This window comes from Macaca mulatta, chromosome 4, assembly GCF_049350105.2.
Source record: "Macaca mulatta isolate MMU2019108-1 chromosome 4, T2T-MMU8v2.0, whole genome shotgun sequence".
In the NCBI taxonomy this organism is placed as follows: Eukaryota; Metazoa; Chordata; class Mammalia; order Primates; family Cercopithecidae; genus Macaca; species Macaca mulatta.
Window position 1 is genome coordinate 143,532,577 of NC_133409.1, and position 25,540 is coordinate 143,558,116.

General features: G+C 41.9%; 1 protein-coding gene and 1 long non-coding RNA gene across 3 annotated transcripts in view; one reads left to right on the forward strand and one right to left on the reverse strand.

Moving 5' to 3' along the window:
- Positions 1-4,785, forward strand: part of GLO1 (glyoxalase I) — a 28,391-nt gene extending 23,606 nt beyond the window's left edge. Inside the window, 1 exon segment of one of the 2 annotated variants that reach the window (NM_001261764.1) lies at positions 3,350-4,753. In NM_001261764.1, coding sequence (NP_001248693.1) covers positions 3,350-3,438 — 89 coding nt within the window. In that variant the 3' untranslated portion in view covers positions 3,439-4,753. 2 annotated transcript variants of the gene reach the window in all.
- LOC144340370 (uncharacterized) overlaps positions 1-25,540 on the reverse strand; it is a 47,619-nt gene that overhangs the window by 8,877 nt on the left and 13,202 nt on the right. The window contains exons 2-4 of the long non-coding RNA XR_013416436.1: positions 24,237-24,485; positions 20,184-20,336; positions 18,318-18,431 (exon numbers count right to left, since the gene is read on the reverse strand). This is a non-coding gene — a long non-coding RNA (uncharacterized LOC144340370). The remainder of the gene's footprint in view (positions 1-18,317; positions 18,432-20,183; positions 20,337-24,236; positions 24,486-25,540) is intronic.

Below are 25,540 nucleotides of genomic sequence, written 5' to 3' on the forward strand. Positions count from 1 at the left end.
ACAATTCTCTGCCTCAGCCTCCTCCTAAGTAGCTAGGACCACAGGCCCATGCCACCACACCCAGCTAATTGATTTTTTTTTTTTTGTAGAGATGAGTTCCTGCTATGTTGCCCAGGCTTGTCTCAAACTCCTGAGCTCAAGCGATTCTCCCACCTTGGCCTCCCAAAGCACTAGGATTATGGGCGTGAGCCACTACGCCCAGCCTTTTTAGCATCTTTTGGATTTTTCTGTTCTTTTATTTAAATACCTCAACCAAAATGGTCTTTAAAGGGGTTTTTGTTTTTGTTTTTTTTTGAGATGGAGTTTTGCTCTTGTTGCCCAGGATGGAGGTTGCTCACTGCAACCTCCGCCTCCTGGGTGCAAGTGATTTTCTTGCCTCAGCCTCCTAAATAGCTGGGATTACAGGCATGCGCCACCACGCCTGGCTAATTTTCTATTTTTAGTAGAGATGAGGTTTCTCCATGTTGGTCAGGCCGGTCTCAAAATCCCAACCTCAGGTGATCCGCCTGCCTCAGCCTCCCAAAGTGCTGGGATTACAGGTGTGAGCCACTGCACCCAGCCCTTTAAAGGATTTTTAAGGCAAAACTTTTGAGATTCTGTGTAACTGAGAATGATGCCTTTATGTCTGAAGGACAGTTTTATCGAAAAGCCTAGGTTTAATTTCCTTCTGTCTTGAAAATATTCTTCCATTTTCTTTTTGCGTATGATGTTGCTGTTGAAAAATCTGTCAATCTATGTTCCTTTGTATATTCTTCTGTCTTATTCTAGAAGCTTTTTATATTATTTCTTTGTCCTCGCCTGCATTCTGGGAGATTTCCTCAAACTAGAATACCAAGTAGCTAATTTTCTCCCAAATGTGTCTGTTCTGATATTTAATTCATCTATTTTTTTCTTAAACACCTGTTATAATTTTGATCTCTAATTTTTGCTTAGTTTCCTTAATATGTTCTTATTACTTTTTTTTGAGATGGAGTCTTGCTCTGTTACCCTGGCTGAAGTGCAGTGGTGTGATCATAGTTCACTGTGACCTCAAACTCCTGGGATCAAGCAATAATCCACCTTAGCCTCCTGAGTAGCTGGGACTACAGGCAAATGCCACCATGTATGGCTAATTTTTTGTTTTTTGTAGAGACAGGGTCTCACTGTGTATCTCAGGCTGGTCTCAAACTCCTGGCCTCAAATGATCTTTCTGCCTCAGCCTCCCAAAGTATTGGGATTACAGATGTGAACCACCACACCCGGCCGGTCATTACTTTTACATGTCTAAATAGTCCCTGGGACTGGGCATGGTGACTCATGCCTGTAATTGCAGCACTTTGGGAGGCTGAGGCAGGAGGATTGGGAAGATCACTTGAGGCCAGCAGTTCAAGGCTGCAGTGAGCTATGATTGTGCCATTGTATACCAGCCTGGGTGACATAGCAAGACCTTGTTTCTACAAAAAGGTTTTTTTAAATTATCTGGGCATGGTGGCACATGCCTGTAGTCTGTATGCCTAGCTACTTTGGAGGCTGAGGTGGGAGGATTGCTTGAGCCCAGGAGTTGGAGGCTGCAGTGAGCTATGATCACACCATTGTGCTTCATTTCAGTATGAGTGACAGAGCAAGACCCTGTCTCCAGAAAAAAAAATGAAAATAGCTCTTGGTCCGTTATTCTAATATTTCTTCTGTTTGAATCTATAATCCATTGCTTTGGGGTTTTTTTATGGTTAGGTTTCTCAAATTATTATTTTGTCCTCTCAACTTTTTTCCCCTGCCACTGTTCACTATTATAATACATCAAGCAGTGTGAATAGGAGGATGGCCAGATCCCTGTCCTTAACAACCCACATGATCTCAGGACAATGGGCTGGATAAGCCTAGACCAGAGATTCCTAGGCACCTAGAAATGAGACTTAAACATTTCACCTTCCACAAAACAACTCTTCAGGTCGGATCTTCCCACTTCATCCCTCAGGGAAGCAGTGTTAGTAGGAGACACTTCCAATAGTATTCCCTAGCCCTGGGCATGGAGAGAGGGCTGGGGAGATCATTTGGCCCTACACGTTTTTCTCAGTCTCTCACAAGCACAAGGCTCCTGCACTGCCCTTGTTTACTGCTAAGGACATCTGAACAAGCGAGAGGGCAGGTGCTGATGCACACGGCAGTGAGGGAGGAGCAAAAACAAAACTCTGTTCTCCCACAGCCATTATGTACTGCCTTCTGGTCCAGGCCAGAACTACCACCTCCCACACAGCCCAAGTTAAAACAGTCACCCCACCCCATCCTCACCCATTCTCCCCAGCCGTCACCAGCAGGATTTCTTTCTTTCTTTCCTTCTTTCTTTTCTTTTCCTTTTCTTTTCTTTTTTCCCTCCCTCCCTCCCTTTCTTCCTTCTTTCTCTCTTTCTTTTTCTCTCTCTCTCTCTTTCTCTCTTTCTTTCTTTTTCCTGCATTTTCCATCTGTGTTCCTCTAGGATTTATACTGGGACACTGGGGAAAGGAGCCAGAGATAAGAGTCAAACCAGTTCAACATATTGGTCCCCAAATAAATTTCTGAGGTCACATTTTTCCATTTAAGCAAACAGCTCTGACATACTAGACTGTCAATCTCAGTTACGAATTCCTGGGAGAAAGACTCTCGCAGAGCTTGGGTTGCCGAGGATAGTGTTTAAAAGGGTTTGTATGCCCCAAGTATCTGGGTCTTTTGGTTGTGGGGGTAAGCCATGCTACCGGCTCCCTTCAGCACCTCCCTATTTTCTTTTTCTTCTTTAAAATAAGACAATTTCTGTAACTACTGAACTGGTAGCATGGTATCATGAAGGTGAGGCAAATGCCTGATACCTAAAAGATGCAGCCAGTCCCACAGTTTATTTCAGGAGGGCTGGTATTTGCAATGTGTGCAAGATAACATTTTAATCATTATGAAAAGTATGACTTTGGGTGACACTGACAATAAGAATTTTTAAAAATTAAAACTGTAAACAAAATAATGTACTTCATTAAAATGCAAAGTAAGTTTTAAATTAATAAAAGTTTTTAAGGCCAGGTACAGTGGTTTGTGCTTGTAATCCTACCACTTTGGTAGGCAAGGCAGGAGGATTGCTTGAGGCCAGGAGTTTGATACCAGCCTGGGCAGTACATTGAGATCCCGCCTCTACAAAATCAAAAAATTAGCCAGGCATGGTGGTGTGTGCCTGTGGCCCCAGCTACTTGGCAGGCTGAGCCCAGGAGATCAAGCCTGCCTTGGGCCGTGATCGTCCCATGCACTCTAGCCTGACATTCAGAGCAAGACTCTGTCTCAAAGAAAGAAAAACATTTATATGGTGTTTTCTTTTTCAGTCTTTTCAATAATGAAAAATTTCATTTCACAGGTAAAATGAAAGGCCTGGCATTTATTCAAGATCCTGATGGCTACTGGATTGAAATTTTGAATCCTAACAAAATGGCAACTTTAATGTAGTGCTGTGAGAATTCTCCTTTGAGATTTCAGAAAAGAGGAAACAATGTGATTCAAGATATTTACATACCAGAAGCGTCTAGGACTGATGGATCACTGTCCTGATTCAAATTATTCTTCAGTCCATTTCCCCTTCCTATTTCAGATGTTCTTTTTCGCCTAACTGTTCAGTCATTCTGGTTTTCAAGTAATGCTTTATCTTATGTCCTTGAATATAGTTGTATAACTTTACTTTTTAGGTAATATTAGAACAGTTCCCTTCAGAGGCTGCATTTGCCGCCTTCTGCCTCCTAAATATTACTTCTCTTCAAATCTGCCTTTGAATCATTTAAAAAAAAATTAACATGTTTTTGTTGTGGCTATCTTCTGGGGTTTCAATTCCTCAGAAACAACTTTTTTCACAATGGAAAGTAAAGAACACTGAAACAGTGTTCTTTCAGTAAAGTACAAAGTGTTTATTTTACAAAAGAGAAGGTACTCTTGAGAGCAATTCAAAATCATGCTGATGAGGATACTGATAGAAAAAGTAATTTCTTCTTATTATAAAGTACATTTAAAGTTCAAGGACTAACCTTATTTATTTGGGAAGGGGAGGAGGAAGGAAATGATACGGTACCCAGACACCGGGCTAGGCTGCAACTTTATCTCATTTAATATTCCCAGCTATCGTGTGAGAAAAAAGCAGGCTAGGCATGCGAAATCACTTTCATGGATTATTAATGGATTTAAGATGGCATAAATCAGCTCAACTCAAGATTTCATAATTTTTAGTATTTAGATTGTGCCTCAAAGTTGTAGTACCTCACAATACCTCCTCCACTGGTTTCTTGTTGTAAAAACCTTCAGTGAGTTTGACCACTGTGCTCTTGGCTCTTGGTCCTGAGTACCGTGGTGAGGGAGTAAACACTAGAAGTCTTTAGTACAGAACTGCTCTAGGGACACCCGGTGATTCCTACACAAGTGATGTTTATATTTCTCATAAGGAGTCTTCCTTACCCCAAGGTCTTCATGATGCCAGTAGCCATATATGATAAATTATGTTCAGTGATAACTTAGTTATCAGAAATCAGCTCAGTGGTCTTCCCCGCCATGATTGACATTTGATGGGTTTTTAAAAATCAAAGTGATTTTGAAAATCTCTAATGGCTCAGAAAATAAAAACTTCCAGTTTGTGCACGACTATATTTAGATTTTTCTCTAGACTCTAGTGGAAGACCTTTGGAAAGGCCATGCCAACTGTGCTTGTACTGCTAGAAGCACTTTACGTTTCCTTTTTGGGTGAAATGGATTTATGTGAGTGCTTTAAACAAAGAGCAATACTTACAGACTGAAATAAAATGAAACTTCAAATAAGACTATGTTTAATTTGTAAACCTTTGTCCATCATGTCCTTTCTTTAAAAAAAAAAAAAAAAAAAAAAAAAAGAGCTCCCCTTAGGGAGTACTGAAAGGATTTGAAAAGGCTTGTAGGCTCATTCTGAACAGAGAACGGTTGTGATTCTGTACAGCCCGTAAAGCAGGTAGTATCTGTGGATCAGGTGGGAAGAAGAAAGTGAATAAGGAATAAAGGATTGTGGTAGGTAAAGTGCAAACAGAACATCAAAAGGTAAGGAACTTATGAAGACCAATTTCACATGTTGAGTACTAGAACTGACAAACAGGAGGGCTAATACATTCACAAATTCAGTAATTTAAGCTTTATTTCCAAGGAAAGAAGCCTTATCCACTTGCTAAGTAAAACTTTCCAAAAGATGCCCTTGCTCATTCTTTAAATTCATTCCTATATGCATTTTTTTTTAAATTTACATTTGGCCCTTGAAAAACATAGGTTTGAACTCTGCTGGTTTATTTATACAAGGTTTTTTTTTAGGCAAATGTGGGTTGAAAATACAGTACACAGGGGGCTGACTTTTCATATGCCAACTGTGGGACTTAACTATGCACAGATTTTGGTATCCATGGGCAGTCCTGGAACCAATCCTCCACATACACCGAGGGACGACTGTGTATGGTAACACTACGCCTTGTTAGGGAAAAGAGCAATTCACTTCCAAATTCACTTACCCGAGAAGTTGTATGAAAGTACAAAGTAGGTCACAAGAAGTAAGCTTTCTTATTTTCCGTGATCATGGTCAATGTAAAACCAGTCAGTCTGCTATGAGCCCTACATAGCTAAGGCTAGAACTGTTATAATACAGGTGGTTTGAATGAAGAACAGATGGTTGAAAGGGAATCACTTGTGGCTTTTCTACACAGTATTTTGACCAGGATTGCATAGAGTGTGTCTTAGTTGAGGCAGTTTTAATAAAAATACTGTAGACTGGGTGGCTTAAACTACAAACAGTTATGCCTCACAGTTCTGGAGGCTGGGAAGTCCCAAGATCAAGGCACCAGCAGATCCAGTGTCTGATGAGGACCCACCTCCTGACTTGTAGACAGACACCTTCTCCCTGTGTTCTCACACATCCAAGATAAACCATCTCTTAAAAGGGCAAGAATTCCATTCATGAGGGTTCTACCCTCATGACATTACCTCCCAAAGGCCCCACCTTCAAATACCATCACACTGAGTGTTAGGCTTAAACATATGGGAGGGAGCCACAGGACACAAACATTCAGTCCATAGTACAGTATATACAAATCTCAGCCATACAACTGATTATGAAGAGTGTTATATCGGTAAAGGATGCTTGCTATTGGCAATAAGAAAAAAAGCCAGCTCTGATATAGCAAGCACTTAAGAGATTCTAAAATGGATTGGTCGGCCAGGCGTGGTGGCTTACGCCTGCAGTCCCAGCACTTTGGGAGGCTGAGGCAGGTGGATCACTTGAGGTCAGGAGTTCGAGACCAGCCTGACCAACAAGATGAAACCCGGTCTCTACTAGAAATACAAAATTAGCCGGGCATGGTGGTGGGCACTTGTAATCCCAGCTACTTGGGAGGCTGAGGCAGGAGAATCATTTGAACCCGGGAGGTGAGCTGAGGTCACACCATTGTACTCCAGCCTGGGCAACAAGAGTGAAACTTTGTCTCAAAAAAAATAATAATAAAATGGGTTGGTAGGGGGTTCAGAGATAATAAGAACCCCAGATTCTTTCCATCTTTCCCATCCTGTCATTTTTAGCATTTTTTCTCACTGGACCAATAGTACGATCAAAGATGCCTACCATGATTCTAGGTATTGTGTAGACCAACAATGTTGGTAGGGTTTGGCTGTGTTCCCACCCAAACATCTTGAATTGAAGTTCCCATAATCCCGACGTCTTTGGAAGGACCCAGTGGGAGGTCATTGAATCATGGGTGTGGTTTCCCCCATGCTATTCTTGTGATGGTAAGTTCTCATGTGATCTGATGGTTTGACCTGGTGGGAGGTAATTGAATCATGGGCATGGTTTCCCCCATGCTATTCTTGTGATAGTAAGTTCTCATGTGATCTGATGGTTTGACCCGGTGGGAGGTAATTAAATCATGGGCATGGTTTCCCCCATGCTATTCTCCTGATAGTAAGTTCTCATGGGATCTGATGGTTTGATAAGTGGCTTCCCCCTATTCCTTCCTGCCACCCTGTGAAGAATAATGTGTTGTTTCCCCTTCTGCCATGATTATAAGTTTCCTGAAACCTTCCCAGCCCTGCAGAACTGAGTCAATTAAACCTCTTTCCTTTATAAATTATCCAGTCTCGGGTATGTCCTTATAGCAGCGTGAGAACGGACTAATAGAAATGTCCAGCGAAAGAAAATATCCTTTTATTCCTCGTATGACTTTGATAAGGAGTGAAAAACCTTTCCCCAAGCTCCTCAGCAAAATTCCCATCATATCTTAACCAGTACTGGGTCACTTGCCTGTATAATCACTGGCCAAGGGGGTGGGAACACTCTGACTTAGATGGATCATATTTACCCAAGTTGGTGGATGGACAGTGAATCAGAATTGAGACTGCCAGAATGGAGGAGCAAATAGGGGCTTCTGGGTAGGTGTAAACAGAAACTGCACCCAGAGTCAAATTAGATATTGAGAATTAGATATTAGGTGCAGAGTGCGATAAGAAATGAAACATTTCTTGCCCTCAAAACTTAGGTCTAAGATTGTGGTTCTCAACCATATTAGATTTAGCTGACCCTGTTTATAATAACATTGTAACGTAATATCACATCCACTATCCTGAAATGACATTCACATGATATAACCTACTTATTGGCACGATATCAAGAAAGATCAGTCAATACCTTTATGGTAATACGAAGGAGAAATATAATCAATAAATGCAATAAAATTGTGCATTTCAGTATGTCAGGGCCCACATCCTCTTAGACTGGAAGACAGTGGAGTAGTCAGGTGCTTGCCCTTACATATGGAAGAAGAAAAACATCAAAGAGTATTGTTGACACTCTTTGATATTTTAAATAAAGACAGACTGAATTTATGATTCATGAAGAGCTATAATTTTACAACTTTAAATACATATACCAGTGCATTTTACTGATGACTCAAAAACATGATGTTACTCTTGGAAATATTTTCCAAAATGGTGATGAATTCTTGCTAAAGTTTTGAATAAAACAGTAACTTTTTTGTTTATAAAATAGTTTTGTCCCTAGAAAATATTAAAATTATAAATGCAAATAAGATACAAGTTCTAAGTTCAGATAATAAAAAGCAGGCTTTAATTTTTTTTTAATTTTAGAATAGTTTTAGATTTACAGAAATGTTGCAAAAATAGTGCAGAATTCACATATACTGCATACCTAGTTTCCCCTGTTAGAAATCTTCCGTTAGTATGGGACATTTATCACACTTAATGAACCTACATTGATATTATTAACTCAAGTCCACACTTATTCTGATTTCCTTCATTTTTACCTGCTTTTTCCTTACAGGATGCCATCCAGGACACCACATTCCATTTAGTCATCATGTATCCTTGGTCTACTCCAGACTGTAACAGTTTTTCAGACTTTCCTTGTTTTTGATGACTTTGACAGCTTTGAGGAGTACTAACTAGGTATTTTGTAAAAAGTTTTTCAATTGGGATTTTCTGATTTTTTTTTTTTACCACGATAAAACTGGGATTCTTGTTTTTTGGAGGAATACCACAGAGACAAATTGCTCTTATCACCTTAAGGGGACATACTATCAACACGACATGTCACTGGATCTTTCGATGTTAACCTTAATCACCTGGCAGTGGTAGTGACACGGAAGACACTCATTATGTAAAGCCCACACTGGCTGGGGAGTTATGCTCCACCTCCTTGAGGGGAAAAGTAGGCTTTTTACCTATATGAACACTCAGTAGGACTTTCCAAAGTTATACAGGTCATTACAGGGTGTCTAACATCCCCGCTCACCATCCACTACATAAATAGTGGTAGTGAAACCCAACCAAAAATGTCCCACAAGTCTCCAGAGTAACCCCTAGGGGTCAGTACTGCTCTGTCGAGAACCACTGGTCTAAGATTTCCAATTCACGTTTCCTTAGAGTGTGAACTTAAAGCATTTATAAGGAAATCTGAGTACAGAATTCCTAATTTTATGCTTTCCTCCTTATTTACAGATGCTTTTTTCCTGCCTCTAATTCAGGAATTTATTTTAGCTGTTTGCCTTTGAGTGCTCTTCTTTTATATAACTTTGTTTTACAAAAACTCATATTTTACATAAACTCATTTTCTTTTTACATGAACTCATATTTTATTACTTTATACAATATTTCATTAAATTATATATTCAAAATTACAAGGATGATTGGATTGAGCATGTTGGCAATAGACACAATTGACTTGACAAGTAACTCATCTGAGGAAGTAGAAATGCAGAAAGTGGCCGATTCGTTATAGTTACTCAGCCTGTCAGAGCATCAGTTCTTTATTGAGGAAATGGTGAGTGTTGTTAATCCAATAACAGGTTAAGTGGAAATTGGTTAAGAGAATTTTTACGGTAAATGCGTCAATTTGAGTCCCATCAGTATTAGCAAAGCCTGAGTGTGGTGGCTCATGCCTGTAATCGCAACACTTTGGGAGGCCAAGGTGGGTGGATCGCTTGAGTTCAGAAGTTCAAGACCAGCCTGGGAAACAGGGAGGCCCCCATCTCTAGAAAACATAATACAATTAGCCGAGTGTGGCAGGGTGCATCTGTGGTCTGAGCTACTTGGGAGCCGAGGTGGGAGGACTGCTTGAGCCCAGGAGGTCAAGGCTGCAGTGAGCTATGATAGCCACTGCACTATGGTCTGGGTGACAGAGGAAGACTCTGTCTCTAAAAATATATATATATAAGAAAATATTACAGAAGATTGGTTAATGCCAGTACCTAGGATTGCTGTAGTTGTAATGAAACAGGCACTTGTATAGACTTCATCCAAACCACTTCAATTTTACAATAGGTTTCAAGAGTTATTTTATAAAGACTTAAAATGTTCACATCTTATCTGGAAATACTGTGATATTCTGGGAATTCTGTATGCTAGAAAATAATCAGAGAGTTTAGTTTTTAAATTATATACAATTTATTGCTTGTATCATTTTTCATAATAGCAAAAAATAAACAAATGTCCAAAACTGGGGAAATCATTAACTTTTATAGTACCCACAATGATAGAATATTATCTATTCTACTTTAACACCACTAAATTGTGTCTTTAAAGAATGCTTAAAGATGTAGAGAAGGCCGGGTGAGTTGGCTCACGCCAGTAATCCCAGCACTTTGGGAGGCTGAGGTGGGCAGATCAAGAGGTCAGGAGATCGAGACCATCCTGGCTAACAAGGTGAAACCCCGTCTCTACTAAAACTGCAAAAAATTAGCTGGGGGTGGCGGCGGGCGCCTGTAGTCCCACCTACTTGGGAGGCTGAGGCAGGAGAATGGCGTGAACCCGGGAGGTGGAGCTTGCAGTGAGCCGAGATCACCACTGCACTCCAGCCTAGGCGACAGAGCGAGATTCCGTCTCAAAAAAATAAATAAAAATAAAAATAAAAATTAAAATGTAAAAAAAGATGTAGATAAATGCTCAGGAGATATTAAGTAGAAAAAGCAAGCTTATGTACATTATGCTTTTGTTAAAAAAGACACATGTAGAAATGACTAGAAGGAAATATGCCAAATTTTGATTATTGCTGGCTGCTGGGATTACCAATGATTTTATTTCCTGCATTATATTTTTCTGTATTTTCCAAATTCTCTAAAATGAACAGGTGTCACTTTTATGATATGGAATAATTAAGCGATATTGCTTAATTTGCTAACATTTACTTTTTTACCTTTTGAGTAAAATAAGGTATTTTAACAAACATGTCTGCTACCCAAACTTCTATTCAGGATGGTAACATATTAAAGATTAGAAGATCCTTTTTTTTTTTTTTTTTTTTTTTTTTGAGACAGAGTTTCGCTCTGTTGTCAGGCTGGAGAGCAGTGGTGTGATCTCGGCTCACTGCAGCCTCTGACTCCTGGGTTCAAGTGACTCTCCTGCCTCGGCCTCCTGAGTAGCAGGAACTACAGGTGTGCACCACCACACCCAGTTAATTTTTGTATTTTTACTAGACACGGGGTTTCCCCATGTTGGCCAGGCTGGTCTCGAACTGCTGACTTCAGGTGATCCACCTGCCTCAGCCTCCCAAAGTGCTAGGATTACAGGTGTGAGCCACTGCACCAGGCCTTAGAAGATACTTTTATATGTTAAGTCACTCAAAACTCTGTATGATTAAAATGACTTGTAATTCCAAATGATCAAGTTCCATTTAGTGACATGCAAAATTTCTTTAATCATTTAAGGATAATGTTTAGTTTTGTTTTGTTCTTTTTGTTTGTTTGAAACGGAGTCTCGGTCTGTCGCCCAGGCTGGGGTGCAGTGGCGTGATCTCGGTTCACTGCAAGCTCCGCCTCCTGGGTTCACGCCATTCTCCTGCCTCAGCTTCCCGAGTAGCTGGGACTACAGGCGCCCGCCACCATGCCCAGCTAATTTTTGTATTTTTAGTAGAGACGGGGTTTCACCGTGTTAACCAGGATGGTCTCGATCTCCTGATCTGTGATCTGCCCGCCATGGCCTCCCAAAGTGCTGGAATTACAGGTGTGAGCCACCGCGCCCGGCCCGTTTGTTTTTTTTTTAAGTTGACACAGGTAAGTAAAAGCCCATGAAGGAAGTTAGCATTATTTTTATCTACACTGCCTTCTCTTAGCCGATTCTGAAGGAACTTTCTTTGTTGCTAATATTCATTGTGTATTTTAAAACTGTAGTCTAAAATTGTACCATAAACCTACGATCTAATTTAGCACAAGTACCGCCCTGTGTTTATTTAAGAAAATATAGCCAGTGCACGTTGAAAACCAGCACAGTATAGTCATCAGTATTTTGAATAGCCTCGCTACTCCAAGGGTGGCCATGTACCGGCAGCACTGGCATCACCTGGGAGCTAGAGAAAAATTAAGAATTTTGGGCTTCATCTTAGACCTCTGAATCAGAATCTGTATTTTCAAAGAATCCTCAGGTGATCTGTGTGCACAATAAGGTTTGAGAAGCACTGTGGTGTAGACTCCTTTTTAAAGTCACTAGTATTAACAGAGAAGTACATTTATCTCCAAAATATGATTTTTTTCTCCCACTCTTTAAATATAGTAAAACTCTTGTTATTAAAAAAAAGTAAGGGTTTATGTATATAATCCACAAACACAGGAATGTAACAAATGGAGTTTTTTCTCTATTTTATTCTAATTTTAAAGCCCCCACCCCCCATTTTTTGAGAGGTTAGAAATTGAATCTCAAGAAATTCAGGATTTTTCCTGCTGCTTTTCTCTGGGGTAAAGTCTTTTTTTTTTTTTTTCTTTCTTTTTTTTTTTTGAGACAGGGTCTTGCTCTGTTGCCCAGGTTGCTGGAGTGTAGTGGTGCAATCTCGGCTCACTGCAGCTTCCACCTCCTGGGTTCAAGCAATTCTACCTCAGCCTCCCAGTAACTGGGATTACAGGGGCGTGTCACCATGCGTGGCTAATTTTTGTATTTTTGGTAGAGAAGGGGTTTCACCATGTTGGCCAGGCTGGTCTTGAACTCTTAACCTCAGGTGATCCACCCGCCTCGGCCTCCCAAAGTGCTGGGATTATAGACATGAGCCACCATGCCCGGCCTGGGTAAAGTCTTAAATTCCTGTAATGTCTAGAAGGTTGGAGGGGACTGAGCATCTAGTCTTCCATAGGTGACCCCTTCTGTGGGCATTTGCTAAAATGTCAAATATCCCATTTGGTCCTTTGTTGTAAGTCTATGTAGACTGTTATTATACCATCATTCATTCTTATTGTTGAGGCTACTGCAAGTCTCCCTTGCTATTTGATTCTGCTATTTCCATGCTATGTCAGCATACAGAGAAATCTTTGGAACTTAGATTTCTTCTCTACGTTTACCCACAGAGCACTGAATCGGTTGCTCTAACATCAAACAAGACAATGGGAAACTAACTCTATGCGATTTATAAAAGGTACTGCTTAATAGACACATTTCACAGCCATTTCTTCTCAGGGATCTTGCTGAGTTCCAAGGGTTCTACTTGGGAAGTCAAATACGAGGCCCCTCTTCTTTGATTTTTATTTATTTATTTATTTTTAGAGATAGAGTCTCGCTCTGTCACCCAGGGTTGGAGTGCAGTGGCATCATCTCAGCTGACTGCAGCCTCAAATTCCTGGGCTCAAGTGATCCTTCCACCCCAGCCTCCCAAGTAGCTGGGACTAAAGTATGTGCCACCATACTCAGTTAATTTTTTAAATTTTTTTGTAGAGACGGGGTTTCACTATGTTGCCCAGGTTGGTCCTGACCTCCTGGGCTCAAGCGATCCTCCCACCTTAGCCTTTGAGAGTGCTGGGATTACAGTCGTGAGCCACTGCTCCTGACCACCCCCTCCTTTTAGATCCCCAGACACCTAAGTCTCAGGACTCCATGATTTCTCTTTATCTTAAACCACAGGTGCAGAGAAAAGTAGCATCTCTTCACAGGGACTCACTGGATCTAGGGGCTCTCCCTCCTGACTCCCCTCCCTACAACTCAGAGCGTGAAAGTTTAGATTTTTGTAAGTCAAAGCCCTGTTTTTTTTCCCTTTGGTAACATCTTTGGACTCATGGTCTAGCTGCCTGAATGGGGATAGGCCTTGTGTGACACAGAAATGCAGGGAGAAAACATTTTAAAATATCCTGTCATGTGAATAATAGGACAAAGGACTTAGTGGGGTATGCACAGCATGATCGAGAGCACACAATGACATGAAATGTTCTTATAGAGCCAGACAGCTGCAAGTATGAGACGTGGATTCTATACTGAGAATATTATAATCTATGGAAGCAAACTGCATAAAACTAAGACACAACGGCAAAGCAAAATATAAACAAGAATAAAGTAAGTTTAAAAGCAATACTAACTACCCTATTTAGGACTCTTCATGGGACTGTTAGTGGCAAGTTATAGCACCTGAAGGACTAGTTTGAGGCATTCACTCCTAAAGGGATAGTTCTCTAAATCTGGCATGCATCAGAATCCCCTGGAGGGTGTGCCTAAATACAGGTGTCTGGGCCCCACTCTGATTCCGTGGATCTGGGATCGGCCCTAGAATCTGCATTTCTAACAAGTTCGCAGGAAATGCTGATGCTCGTTATGGACCACACTGAGAAAAACTGCACTAAGTATCAACATGTTCTATGGATTTGTGGGTTCTACTCTACAAACTCACTGTAAAATCATCTATTCAACAGCCCTTCCTGATATCCCTCATCCTTTCACGTGCAGACCCACCCAACATAATTAAGATGTGTCCTTTGGTTAGTCCCAATTCCCTTTCCAAAAATGGCATAAATGAAATCCCTATTTTTTTTTTTTTTCAATGAGACAGTCTTGCTAGGTTGCCCCAGCTGGAGTGCAGTGGCTATTCACAGGTGCAATCACAGTGCACAAAGCCTGGCTTTAAACAATTCTCTGCCTCAGCCTCCTGAGTAGCTGGGACTACAGGTGTGTACCACTGTCTCCAGCTGAAGTCTATTCTTGATAGCCCCTCTAATATGCATTGCTTTAAAGTTAAGAAACATACTCCTCACTCTGTTTTCCCTCCATTTCCTGTTTGTTCCTCCCAGTATACCCATGGAAACTTTGTTCCATTGTAAACATATTCTCCCACATTCTCAGCATTTCATTTCTACCTGCTGTCCTTGTTCAATAAGATTTCCGGAATCTGCTTCCAGAGATCTACCGCAATATGGTGATGCTTGTTAATAGACTGGAGACCAGAGGGTGAGGAATGAATAAGTCAATTTAGCAAGATTTCTGGATATAGATTCAATATATAAAAGTCTATTGCATTTCTTCTTCTTTTTTTTCTTTTATTTTCTTGAGATGGAGTCTCACTCTGTTGCCTAGGCTGGAATGCAATGGCGCGATCTTGGCTTACTGTAGTCACTGCCTCCCAGGTTCAAGCGATTCTCCTGCCTCAGCCTCCCAAGTAGCTGGGACTACAGGTGCGTGCCACCATGCTTGGCTAATTTTTGTATTTTTAGTAGAAATGGAGTTTTGCCATGTTCACCAGGCTGGTCTCGAACTCCTGACTTCAGGTGGTCCATCCACCTTGGCGTCTCAAAGTGCTGAGATTACAGGCATGAGCCACTGCCCCAGTCAAAAATCTATTGCATTTCAATAAAACAGTGATAAATGATTAGACAAGAACATTTTAAAAATAATTTCTGGCCGGGCATGGTGGCTTACGCCTGTAATCCCAGCACTTTGGGAGGCCGAGGTGGGCGGATCACCTGAAGTCAGGAGTTCAAGACCAGCCTGGCCAACATGGTGAAACCCCATCTCTACTAAAAATACAGAAGTTAGCTGGGCATGGTGGTGCACGCCTGTAATCCCAGCTACAAAGGAGGCTAAGACAGAATCACTTGAACTCAGGAGGTGAAGGTTGCAGTGAGCCAAGATCACACCACTGCACTCCAGCCTGGGCAACAGAGCAAGACTCCCTCTCAAAATAAAAAATTAAAAAATAATTTCATGGCCAGGCATGGTGGCTCATGCCTGTAATCCCAGCACTTTGGGAGGCCAAGGTGAGACTGCCTTCTCACTTGAGGTCAGGAGTTCAAGACCAGCCTGGCCAACATGGTGAAACCCTATCTTTGCTAAAAATACAAAAATTAGCTGGGCGTGGTGGCACTTGCCTGTAATCCCAGCTACCTCGGAGGCTGAAGCAGAAGAATCGCTTGAACCCGGGAGGTGGAGGTTGCAGTGAGCCAAGATCGCACCACTGCACTCCATCCTGGGCAACACAGCAAGACTCTGACTCAAAAAAAAAAATTCATTTAAAACAGCATCTAAATGTCAAATACCCAGGAATAAATCTAACAAGATATGCAAGACCTCTATAAACTACAGAACTGTAAAACTGTAATGACAGAAATTAAAGACCTAAAGAAATGGAAGGACATATCATTTTTATAAGTTGGAAGTTAACAACAAGTAAATTCTCCACAAATCTATCTTTAGACTGAATGAAATTCCAATCAAACTTACAGAAAGATTTTTATGGAAATTAACAAGCTGATTCTAAAATGTATATGGAAATGCAAAGGACCAAAATAGTCCTTTTGGTCTGATCAAAGCAAATTGGATCACATCTGATCTGCAAATTGGAACTGATCAAGCAAATTGGATAACTTTCTCTGCCAGATATCAAAACTTACCATGACATTACAATAATTAAGGCAGGGTGGTATTGACAAATAGATCAAAAGGACAGAATAGAAAGTTCAGGAACAGATCTTCACATAATCTGTGTACAACAAAGATTTAAAACAAGGCAGGCTGGGCATGGCAGCTCATGCCTGTAATCCCAGCACTTTGGGAGGCCGAGGCAGGTGGATCACTTAGTCCAAGAGTTCGAGACCCACCTGGCCAACATGGCGAAACCCTGTCTCTACTAAAAATACAAAATTAGCTGGAGTGGTGGCACACGCCTGTAGTCTCAGCTACTCGGAAGGCTAAGGCACGAGAATAGCTTGAACTTGGGAGGTGCAGGTTGCAGTGAGCCGATATCATGCCACTGCACCCAGCCTGGGTGACAGAGTGAGACCCTATCTCAAAATAAAAATTAATTAATTAATTAATTTAATTAAAATAAAACAAAGGTCACACTGCAGAGAAATAGGCAAAGGACAATGCTATAGGCAGGTTCCCAGGAAACAGGCTTCAAGATGGAGACTTGCATGCAGATGTTTTATGGGGGAGTGCTTTCAGGAACAACACCTGTAAGGAAATAAAGAAAGCACAATTGGGCTCACGCCTGTAATCCCAGCACTTTGGGAGGCCGAGGCAGGCGGATCACGAGGTCAGGAGATCGAGACCATCCTGGCGAACACGGTGAAACCCCGTCTCTACTAAAAATACAAAAAATTAGCCGGGCGTGGTGGCGGGTACCTGCAGTCCCAGTCACTCGGGAGGCTGAGGCAGGAGAATGGCATGAACCCGGGAGGCGGAGCTTGTAGTGAGCCGAGATCACGCCACTGCACTCCAGCCTGGGCGACAGAGCAAGACTCTGTCTAAAAAAAGAAAGAAAAGGGAAGGGAAGGGAAGGGAAGGGAGGGGGGAAGGGAGGGGGGAAGGGAGGGAGGAAGGGAGGGAGGGAGGGAGGGGGGAAGGAAGGAAGGAAGGAAGGAAGGAAGGAAGGAAGGAAGGAAGGAAGGAAGGAAGGAAGGACACTTGAACAGAAGGAGAGATTTAACTGTAATGCAGTTGCAACAGAGGTCTCAGCCAATTCCAATGGCCTTTTCGAGAGACTGCAGTTTGAGGCAAGGGGCCCATCCTTGGCCTGTGTACCCCTATGCTAACCAGTCATTAGATGCGAACAAGGGAATCTAACCTTGGATGAGGCAGATCCCTTCCACCAAGGAAAATTCCTGGGGAAAGACTCAGTTATAAGCTATCAGCAGGCAGCACTTCCAGTAGTTGCAGGAATGGGTATCTTGGTCCTGAAACAGGGATCTGGAAAGCTCACCACAACCAACAATAGAGTGTACCCCTACAGAACAATGTAGGTGTTCTGTCAATTATATAGCAGGAGGTGAGTGAAATGAACACTGGCTGGGTATGTGAACTGGCCCTGGGCCAGGACTCCATTCATTATCTGACTCCTCTAAGCCCCAGGGGGCCATGATGATGCTTCGGGTTCCCAGGTATCAATGACAACTTGAGCCTTGTGTCCAACAGCCTTCAAAATATTGGGTATTCCTCTTTCACCAATGTATGGCTACCCTAGTAAATGACTGTAGTTCCTCTGGGGAATGACTGGGGGAAGTCGTGACTGATATGACTTCTATGGTGTTGCAGGGTCATTCTTTCTGTTAACCCGGCCTCTCACTCAGTCAGTAGATTCTGGGTCTGAAAACAGGCTCACGCTTGGGAACTGGGCAAGAGGTTGTGATTTTTTAAAATATTGGGTCAATGGCACTAGCCTTTTCATTTTTTCATTATCTATCCTTGATTTATTTTGATTGTATAGATTGAGTAATACATTTGTTTTACTTGACATAATTCACAGGTTCACAGATTGAGCAATACTTTTGTTTGCTGCCCATCTACTTTCCCCTAGGGAGTCCATATTCTATTAATCTTCTCCATAGCTCTCTTCAGATGATCCTCGTCTCCTCACCACTGCCACTCTGACCTCGCTGCTCATTATGATAATTGCGCCCACCTTGTTTCTGAAGGCTAAGTCTCTGCCCTCTATTATTACAAGACCCTTCATCCCCATTACTGTCAAGCAGCTCAGTTCTGCAACAGCATGTTTTGCCATCAGCTCTACAGAGTACAGAGCGACCACTGAGTATCCAGTGACACCAGTGCCATCACTGGCACTCTTTATTGTTTTGGTAAATGGAATGTCTTACAGGCATTTCTATGGGACACAGTCAACGGATAGGCTTTCTGGCCATACATAGACCATCCACTCTGGCATGCCCTCTTCTCAGAATAATCCATTATATTAGAAGTCAGGAAAACAGCTGTATTTGGGGAAGAGAGAAAGATAGTAACTGGAAGAGAGAGAATAGGGGTTTTCTGGGCTGCTGGTAACGTTCTATTTCTTGACCTGGATTGTGAAAATCCAATAAGCTATATTATTATTTGTGTACTCATTCTATGTCTGTTAGACTTCAACTAAAAACAAAAGTTGGGTTTGTTTTGTTTTGTTTTTTTTTTTAAGGAAACTACGATAAATGGAAAAACAGTGCCAAGAGGAACACTTTGTAGGTTAGAACCAAGACAAAGCATGTTCTCCCCGGGTTGTTCACGTTGATACCTCTTTACTCAGTAAAGAACACGCTCTGTTCATTAAAAGATTTTTTTTTTTTTAATTCAAGGGAGCAAATAAGATGGCCTTCCTTGAAACACTCCTCCCTTTGCTTCCATGAAACTATACCCACCTAGTTCTACTCCCACCTTCCTGACCGGCCCTTCTGTCTCCATTTCTTCCTCTTCCCTTTAAATACAGATGAGAAATACTGAGTGGAGAAGAAACCTCGACTCAATCACTCAACATGACACCCTGAGCAAATTATATCCATGTGAGGAATCACGTCTTAACTATGGAGTCCAGATAGTGATACTCACTTTACTTCCTAACAGGGTTACGGCTAGATTCAAGGGAGAAAGTGGGCATGAACCATTTTGAAAACTGCAGCATAGGAATAGAAGACATTCCTCCAATATTCTCTCCTCAGCAGTAGCCTTTCCTTTTCTGTAATATCTTCCTCCTTGGACAGTTTCACCTACTGTCATGGCTTTAACTATCATCTGTTTGATCATTGTTTAAGGCGATAAAAAGATTAAAGCTATAATATAGGCAGAGCAAAACATAAATATAATATATAATTATATTTGGCCTCAGTGTCCATCTTCCTGGACTTTGGGAACAAGGCTGGTAGCTTATTTTCCCACATGGAAAAAACTGCCTTTCACCTTTTGCTGTTAATGTCCTTCTGGTGTCATTCATTTTCTCTATCTCATGATCAGGGGCATTCCTCTTTTTTCATACTCTTAGTTTTTCACACTCTCTCTACTTCCTTTCCATTTCTACCCTAGGACAGCAGTTCTCAGACTTTAGCGTATAATAATTTACAGAGGAAAACATTATGCTTAGTGAAAGGTGCCACAAAGGACTGCATGGTGTATGATTCCGTTTCTATGAAATGTCTAGAATAGGCAAATCTGTAGAGACAGAAAGCAGATTAGGTGTTGCCTGGGGATGGGGATGGTGGTATGGGGGATGAGGAATACTGACAGCAGGAATGAGATTGCTTTTTGTGGTGATGATTGCACAACTCTCTGAAATACTAAAAACCACTAAACTGTTTTTTTTTTTTTTTTTTTTTTTGAGGTGGAATCTGGCTCTGTCGCCCAGGCTGGAGTGCAGTGGCGCGATCTCCGCTCACTGCAAGCTCCGCCTCCGGGTTCACGCCATTCTCCTGCCTCAGCCTCCCGAGTAGCTGGGACTACAGGCGCCCGCCACCACGCCCAGCTAATTTTTTGTATTTTTTAGTAGAGACGGGGTTTCACCGTGTTAGCCAGGATGGTCTCGATCTCCTGACCTCGTGATCCACCCGCCTCGGCCTCCCAAAGTGCTGGGATTACAGGCGTGAGCCACCGCGCCCGGCCCAAACTGCACATTTTAAACAAGCAACTTATATCTCACAGTTGTTAGAAGAAAAAAAAAATCACAGGAAGGGCTTGTTAAAACACAGATTCCTGGGCCTCACCCCAAGAGTTTCCGATTCAGCAGGCATGATTCAGAAGATCTTTGATTGAGAGTTTCTGATTTAGCAGAAACTTGCATTTCCAACAAGTTCCTAAGTGATGCTGATGCCGCTGGTCCAGGACCACACTGTGAGAACCACCACACTGGAGTAGCGCTGTCCAATAGAAAGGCAACACAAGCCACATGTAGAGAATTAAACATCTTTTCTAGGAGTCACATAAAAATATAAAAAGAAACAAGTACACCAAGCATGGTGGCTCCTGCCTGTAATCCCAGCACTCTGAGAGGCCAGGGTGAGAGGATCACTTGAGGTCAAGAGTTTGTGCCCAGCATAGGCAACATAGCAAGACCTTATCTCTACATAATATTAAAAAAAATTATCCAGGAGTGGTGGTGCACACCTGAAGCACCAGCTACTTCGAAGACTGAGGTGGGAGGATCACTGGAGCCCAGGAGGTCAAGGCTGCAGTGAGCTATGATTGTGCCAATAAACTTCAACTGGGAGGCCTGATGACACCCTGTCTCTTAAAAGAAAAAAAGTAAAATTAATTTAATATGCTTTAACAGAATATATCATAAATATTTTTAACAGGTCAGGCATGGTGGCTTATACCTGTAATCCCAGCACTTTGGGAGGCTGAGGTGGGTGGATCACTGAGGTCAGGAGTTCAAGACCAACATTCAAGGTCAACATGATGAAACCCCATCTGTACTAAAAATACAAACATTAGCTGGGCGTGCTGGTGCACTCCTGTAGTCCCAGTTACTCGGGAGGCTGAGGCAGGAGAATCGTATGAGCCCGGGAGTCAGAGGTTGTAGTGAGCCAAGATCACACCACTGCACTCAAACCCGGGCAATAGAGCGAGACTCCGTCTCAAAAAAAAAAAATTATATACACACACACACACACACACACACACACATATTCAATGGATAGTCATTATGATATACTTATTAATGAGATATTTTATACTCTTTTGTTTATACAAACTCTTTGAAATCTGGTGCATACAGCACTATACTTAGACCACATTTCAAGTGCTCAATAGCCACAGTTGGTGGCTAGTGGCTACTGTACTGTAATGTACTAGAGTATTCTCACATTTTCCTTTCTGGAAATGGGCTGGGGTTAAACCTCATCTGTATAATGGTGTAATCACCATAATATTCTATATCTCATGGGATTGTTGAAGACGTGAAATGAGTTAATAGATGTAAAAATGCTTAGAATAGTTTCAGGCATGTAATAAACAGCATTATCTATTATTATTTCTCTAATAATAGTCATCAAAGGAAAGAAAAGAATATCTGGCTTGGTGAATTTTGAATAAAATTAAAAAGAAAGACATGTTAGCTATTTCAAGTTCTGACATAAATCAATGAAATAAAATAATGATAGATTTTAACCGATTTGTATCAGATTGAATGCTTTTGGTTGCAAGAAACAGAAAAACCAATTCAATCAGATTTAATAATGAAGAAATTAAAAGCTCATGTAATTGGGGTACAGAGGGAAAGTTCATTTCAGTTTTGGTTGACACAGTTCAAATAATAATGTCATCAAAAGGTGTCAGGCTCTTTCTATCTCTTTACTCTGAACTCCAGTATTGTTTTTTTCATCCTACAGCTGGTATTCCTCTTGGTTTGAGGATGGTTGTTAGTTACAAGTAGGGATAGATGCTTCTTGATTTTCATCTGGCAGGAGACACAAACAGAATGACTCTCCTCTAGCGACTGAACAAAATCCTTTTCTTCAGTATCACAGGGGCTACCTGGTAAGGCCAGGTGCAGTGTGGTTCATGGCTGTGATCTCAGCACTTTGCAAGGCCGAGGCAGGAGAATCCCTTGAGCCCAGGAGTTGGAGACCAGCCTGGGCAACATCGTGAGACCTCATCTCTACAAAAAAATTAAAAAATTAGCTGGGCTTGGTGGTGTATGCCAGTGGTCCTAGCTACTTGGGAGGCCGCGATGGGAGGATTACTTGGGCCTGAAAGGTTAAGCCTGCAGTGAGCCATGATCACATCAATGCACTCCAGCCTGGGTGACATAGCAAGACCCTGTCTCAACAAGTAAAAATAAAAATAAAATAATAATAATAATAGTAATAATAAGCTATCTGGGGTGCTGGCAATGTTCTATTTCTTGGCCTGGGCTTGCTTTGTGAGAATCCAAGAAGCTGCATAATGATTATTTGTACACTTTACTGTATATATGTTAGACTTCAATTAAAAACAAAAGGTTGACCAGGTGCGGTGGCTCACGCCTGTAATCCCAGCACTTTGGGAGGTTGAGGTGGGTGGATCATTTGAGGTCAGGAGTTCAAGATCAGCCTGGCCAACATGGTGAAACCCTGTCTCTACTAAAAATATACAAATTAGCCAGGTGGTAGGGGTCCATGCCTGTAATCCCAGCTATTCGGGAGACTGAGGCAGGAGAATTGCTTGAGTCTCGGAGGTGGAGGTTGATGTGAGCTGAGATCGTGCCACTGCACTCCAGTCTGAGCAACAGAGTGAGATCCTGTCTCAAAAACAAAAACAAAACAAAACAAAAAAAAAATTTAAGGAAACAATTATAAATGGGGGAAAATAAAACGAGTAAGAGGAACACTTTTGTTTCATTTTTTGAGACAGGGTCTTACTCTCGTTGCCCAGACTGGAGTGCAGTGGCATAATCTCTGCTCACTGCAGCCTTGACTTCCCAAATTCAGGGAAGCCTTGACTTCCCAAATTCCCACCTCACCTTCCCAAGTATTTGGGAGTACAGGCACATGCCACCATATATGGCTAATGTTTTGTATTTTTAGTAAAGGTGGGGTTTCACCATATTGCCCAGGCTGATCTCAAACTCCCGGACTCAGGCGATCAGCCCACCTCAGCCTCCCGAAGAGCTAGGATAACAGGTGTGAGCCACAGCGCCCAGCCAAGAGGATCACTTTTGGTTAGGAGCAAGATGAAGAGTGTTCTCGTCTTAGCAAATATATAATATTCTTTTGCTTTTTAAAAAACATATGCAAAAATATAATGTACAGCTTGCTTCTTAAAACTCAACATTATATTGAGGTTAATCTGTGTTGATATATATATGCTAGTTAATTCATATCCCCTGTTGTATACTGTTTTATTTTGTAAATACCACTATTTATCCATTCTTCTGTTTCTAGATATTAAAGACTTTCCTTTTTTTTTTCTTTTTCTTTTTTTTTTCAAGACAGAGTCTCATGCTGTCGGCCAGGCTGGAGTGCAGTGGCACGATCTCAGCTCACTGCAACCTCTGTCCCCTGGGCTCAAGCGATTCTCCAGCCTCAGCCTCCCGAGTAGCTGGGATTACAGGCAACCACCACCACGCCTGGTTGATTTTTGTATCTTTAGTAGAGATGGGGTTTCACCATGTTGGCCAGACTGGTCTCGAACTTCTGACCTCAGGAAATCCGCCTGCCTTGGCCTCCCAACAGGCGTGAGTCACCGCACCTGGCCTTTCATATTTTTCTTATTAGAAGCAACACTACTATGAATATGCTTGTACGTGTCTCCATCAATAGATAAGGGAGAACTATTTCTTTTTTCTTTCTTTTTTTTTTTTTGAGAAGGAGTTTCACTCTTGTCACCCAGGCTGGAGTGCAATGGCGCAATCTCAGCTCACCCCACAACCTCCACTTTCTGGGTTCAAGCAATTCTGTGGCCTCAGTCTCCCGAGTAGGTGATATTACAGGCATGCACCACCACACCTGGCTAATTTTGTATTTTTAGTAGAGATGGGTTTCTCCATGTTGGTCAGGCTGGTCTCGAACTCCTGACCTCAGGTGATCCGCCTGCCTTGGCCTCCCAAAGTGTTGGGTTTACAGATGTGAGCCACCGTGCCCTGCTGGGAGAACTATTTCTAGGAGTTATACCTAGGATTGAAATTTCTGGGTCCTGGCACATGCCATCTTCAACTTCATTAGATACATCAAATTATTCTCCAAAGTGATTTATCTATTAAGATTAGGTGTAGTTGCAAGTGATACTAAGTCCAAAATAACAGTGGGTTTAAAAATAGCAAAACATTTATCACTTACATAAAATAAATCCAGAGCTAGGCAGTGCAAGGGTGGAGTGGTGGCTTCACAAAATCATCAGGGATCCAGGAGACTTCTCTCTTGCTACTCCACCATTGTTAGCATGTGGCCTTCATCTTACAGTGCAGTATGGATGTTCAAACTTCACTCATTACATACACATTCCAGCCAGCAAGAAGGGAGAAGAGGAGAAGAAAGACTTCCAAGTATATACTGTTGGCCAGCACTTAGTCACCTGATCACACCTAGCTGCAAGAGAGACTGGGATGTGTCATCTTTATTCTGGGTGGTTGAATGCTCTACAAAAAATAGTGGATTCTATTACTAAGGGAGAAAGGGAGAATTGATACTGGAAGTAAATGAGCAGTCTCTGAAACACTGATTGTACTATCGTAGTATACATGTCTACTAGCGGTGTTGAAGAGTTAAGTTGCTCCACAAACTTAACAACAGGAGGGATCAAACTTTACTTTTTTACAATCTGATTGGTATGAAATGGTTTCTCACTTATTCATTTAATACGTTTGTATGTAGGTTCTACTATTTGCCAGTTACTGCTAAAGGTGCTGGGGAAACAGCAGTGAGCAAATCAAAATGCTAAACTCCCAGAGCTTACATTCTAGTGGAGAAGCCAATAAATAATAAGCAAGTATACATGTATGTATGTAGATGTAAGTTGCATGTTGATAGTTGCTGCTATGGAGAAAGATGGAATACAGGTAAAGTTGCTGTTTTATACAGGTTGCTCGGAAAAAGACCTCACTGACAAAAGCTATTGACGCTGAAACCTGAAGTGAGGTAGTTAACCAATGGGAATGAATATGCTAGGGGAGGGCACTCTGGGCAGAGGGGAGGGCACTCTGGGCAGAGGGAAGAGCAAAGAGGCCAAATCTATTACAGCGGAGTGAGTGAGAAGGAGAGTGGTAGGATCTGAGGATGTTAGCAGATGTGACCTGGGCAGAGACCCGACATGTTTCTGTGGCAGGCTTGTGTTCTTATGCTGCTGCTGTCACCATGAGAAAACCATGCTCCAGTGAGCCACTGCCCTTCCCACCTGGACTCCAGAGAGTATTCCACAGTCTGAAGCACAGTGATCTTAGCTGATCTGCATGAGCAAGAAATAAATGCTTATCGCTGTATGCCAGTGAGATTGTGTGTGTTTATTATGCAGCATTTTTGTAGCCATAACTAACCGGTACACTTCTATATCCACCTCCATCCCCAGTTTCTCAGTTTCCCTTTTTTTTTTTTTTTCTTTTTTGAGACAAAGTCTCACTCTGTCACCCAGGCTGGAGTACAGTGGC